Here is a 3,573-nt window from a genome sequence, read left to right on the forward strand (position 1 = left end):
GCGAGGTATGTTGTTAAGGCAGTGTACGGTTTCGATCGAGCATCGATCGATGGTGTCGACTATCTGTGGACACAGCTTAAGATGCTAGATAAAATGTTACTTGGTGCCTCTTTCCTTAGCTCGTATTCAGAGTCCTCGTAACAATTCAACATTGAATACCTACCTATATAGTTTATCTAGTTCAGTTTCCGACGGACTACAAAAGTTAATGTCTGGATTACAAGAAGCCAATGGACACTCCAGCTACTGGCCTTGTGTATGTGTAAACATCACTGACTCCAGTAACATTTGAGTCCAGATGGACAAAATGTGCTGGAGTAAAGAAGACCTACATACCTACCTATGTGACAAAATTGAGACCTTCAAAAATAAATTTAGAATCATTTTAAAATAGGAGCATTGAACAAATAGAATCAATCAATCAATCAAAATCACGATTTATTTGTGGTGAAGCTGAGAGCTTCTTCACAATTTTGTGGATATCACAGCATTACTAAGAGCCTCCTTTACTAATTCAGACATCTGATATTTTTTTCTTTTTACTCTGGTAATGCCGCCACTGGTCGCTACTCAATTAAAGTAGCTACTCAATTGTCCTCACGAGGGTGAGTGCACCCCAAATTGCAAGCACAGAGCCGAAAAAACCTCGGCCCCGCCGGGAATCGAACCCGGACCTCCTGCGTGCAAGCCTAGTGTGATACCCACTCGGTCACGGAGGTTGCAAATAGAATCATATAGCATCAGTAAAAAATGGAATACGGTAGGTAAGTTAAAATATTTGGAAATTAAAGTGACTTCAAAGCTTCCACTACGTATTCCTACAATGGACTTGGACTCGAAAGCAAAAAAAAGCTCGATGAAGACAATAGAACAAGCTTCCAATTGTCTCTTGTGACGCTACATAGATATTTATTATTATTTGTACTTTCAGGGACATATTCCCCAAGTATATGTAGGTGTGGACCCTGTAGGTATGAGTTGAAACAATATACCTAATAGGTAGGTACCTACTGTCTACCTATAATGTACTGATAGAAGGCTCCTATGTCAAAAGCGACAGTAAAACAGCCTATAATTTATTGTGTGAACAAATGCAGTAAGTTCAAAGATATACCTGACTTGACAGCTTTGCATTTATTCCAAGGTTTTTAGTGATGGAGATCTACATAGGTACTGATCGAATAAACTACGGGCTAAATAATTCCCGGAGGGACGGGCCCAGCTTGTTCTACCCACTCCATTGGGGGATGACAGTAGGTATTTTAGTCAAGTGGGGCTGTTTTTTGCCCTACATTTCTCTTAGCCCGGAACAAAGGAGCGCGGCAGCGCTTTGCCTTGCCAAATCAAAATTTGACAGCGCTACTAAGAGATATTATAGGAACGCCACAGAGAAAGTACATAGCCCTTCTCAAGTAGTTGTAGAGGAAAAACTACAAACGATTTAAGAAAACTTTATTACTATCATCAAAGATATTCTCTCTTATTGACAGATTCACCGGAGACTGGAGATATTATAGGTACGCCACAGAGAAAGTACATAGCCTTTCTCAAGTAGTTGTAGAGGAAAAACTACAAACGATTTAAGAAAACTTTATTACTATCATCAACTATATTCTCTCTTATTGACAGATTCACCGGAGACTTCTGCGCGATGATGGGAAAGGTGTGGACGAACCTTTGGACGAAAAAGATCGGAATACGCCACAGAGAAAGTACATAGCCTTTCTCAAGTAATTGTAGAGGAAAAACTACAAACGATTTAAGAAAACTTTATTACTATCATCAAAGATATTCTCTCTTATTGACAGATTCACCGGAGACTTCTGCGCGATGATGGGAAAGGTGTGGACGAACCTTTGGACGAAAAAGGCGTGGACGGCAAAGGTCTGACTGTGCGAGGCAAACATTGGCTGACCGTGGGGGACCGGGCTACTCAGTCTGCTCTGGACAAGGCCCTGTCGCTGGAGTTCCTGTACCAACCCTGGTTGTTCTTTGTCCGTGTGGACCCGGCCACGACTTTCCCGCAGTGGTGGACGAACCTTTGGACGAAAAAGGCGTGGACGGCAAAGGTCTGACTGTGCGAGGCAAACACTGGCTGACCGTGGGGGACCGGGCTACTCAGTCCGCTCTGGACAAGGCCCTGTCGCTGGAGTTCCTGTACCAACCCTGGTTGTTCTTTGTCCGTGTGGACCCGGCCACGACTTTCCCGCAGTGGCAGAATAAGGTCAAACTACAGGTGGGTAGAAATTATTATTGAGTTACTCTTACAAGTTTTAGGCTAAAGCTACAAATGAATCTAAAGGCCCGTTCCCATTTGTCGTGACGTTCATCCGATTTTTTTTTTTTTTCGACCGTCCTGTAGGTAGGCAATGGAATTGCCTCAGTGGCAGAATAAGGGAATTGACTAAAGGTCTACACTATGATCTGGCATGCCGATCGACGTCACCTGAAAAAAACGACATTCCAGTAAAATCAATCCAGTAAATTAATATGGGACCCAGGAAGACCCAGACGATGTCAAATCAGGTCATTTTTTTCTCAGTGTAGGCAGTTTAGACGCACCTTTCTTATGATAAACCCATTTTTGCTTCATTAACATAACTTTCATTTCCATTTCCACCAGTATTCTGGAATGAACAAGATGTTACCCGAGGGCATCCATGTCCTCGAAAAAACGACATTCCAGTAAAATCAATCCAGTAAATTAATATGGGATCCAGGAAGATCCGGACGATGTCAAATCAGGTCATTTTTTTCTCAGTGTAGTTTAGACGCACCTTTCTTATGATACACCCATTTTGCTTCATTAACATAACTTTCATTTCCATTTCCACCAGTATTCTGGAATGAACAAGATGTTACCCGAGGGCATCCATGTCCTCAGCTGATTTTAAATCATTAGGTACATGAAAGTAAAATAGAAAAATCAAATCAAGAATAATAATAAACTGAATATTAAACAAATTAGGTAGGTACATACATAGGTACTGATCGAATAAACTACGGGTTAAATAATTCCCGGAGGGACGGGCCCAGCTTGTTCTACCCACTCCATTGGGGGATGACAGTAGGTATTTTAGTCAAGTAGGGCTGTTTTTTGCCCTACATTTCTCTTAGCCCGGAACAAAGGAGCGCGGCAGCGCTTTGCCTTGCCAAATCAAAATTTGACAGCGCTTGTATCCACAGTCCACACATAGTTGACTTCATCGATAGACGAGGTGAAGGCGAGGTATGTTGTTAAGGCAGTGTACGGTTTCGATCGAGCATCGATCGATGGTGTCGACTATCTGTGGACACAGCTTTAGATGCTAGATAAAATCTTACTTAGTGCCTCTTTCCTTAGCTCGTATTCAAATTCAACATTGAATACCTACCTATACTTTAGTTAATGTCTGGATTACAAGAAGCCAATGGACACTCCAGCTACTGGCCTTGTGTAAATATCACTGACTCCAGTAACATTTTAGTCCAGATGGACAAAATGTGATGGAGTAAAGAACACATACATACCTACCTATATGACAAAATTGAGACCTTCAAAAATAAATTTAGAATCATTTTAAAATAGGAGCA

At 41.6% G+C, this 3,573-nt stretch overlaps 1 protein-coding gene across 1 annotated transcript; it reads left to right on the top strand.

Annotated features, from left to right (window-relative positions):
• Positions 1-1,629: 1,629 nt before the first annotated feature.
• LOC103521363 lies at positions 1,630-2,894 on the top strand (the record flags this gene model as incomplete). The annotated part of the gene is made up of 4 exons (XM_017448790.1): positions 1,630-1,719; positions 1,809-1,899; positions 2,028-2,236; positions 2,838-2,894. Coding segments are annotated over 4 exons (441 nt in total), but the record flags the coding sequence as incomplete, so codon positions are not given.
• Positions 2,895-3,573: the final 679 nt, after the last annotated feature.

The sequence above is a fragment of the Diaphorina citri genome, unplaced genomic scaffold (assembly GCF_000475195.1).
Source record: "Diaphorina citri unplaced genomic scaffold, Diaci psyllid genome assembly version 1.1 scaffold5082, whole genome shotgun sequence".
Lineage (NCBI taxonomy): Eukaryota > Metazoa > Arthropoda > Insecta > Hemiptera > Psyllidae > Diaphorina > Diaphorina citri.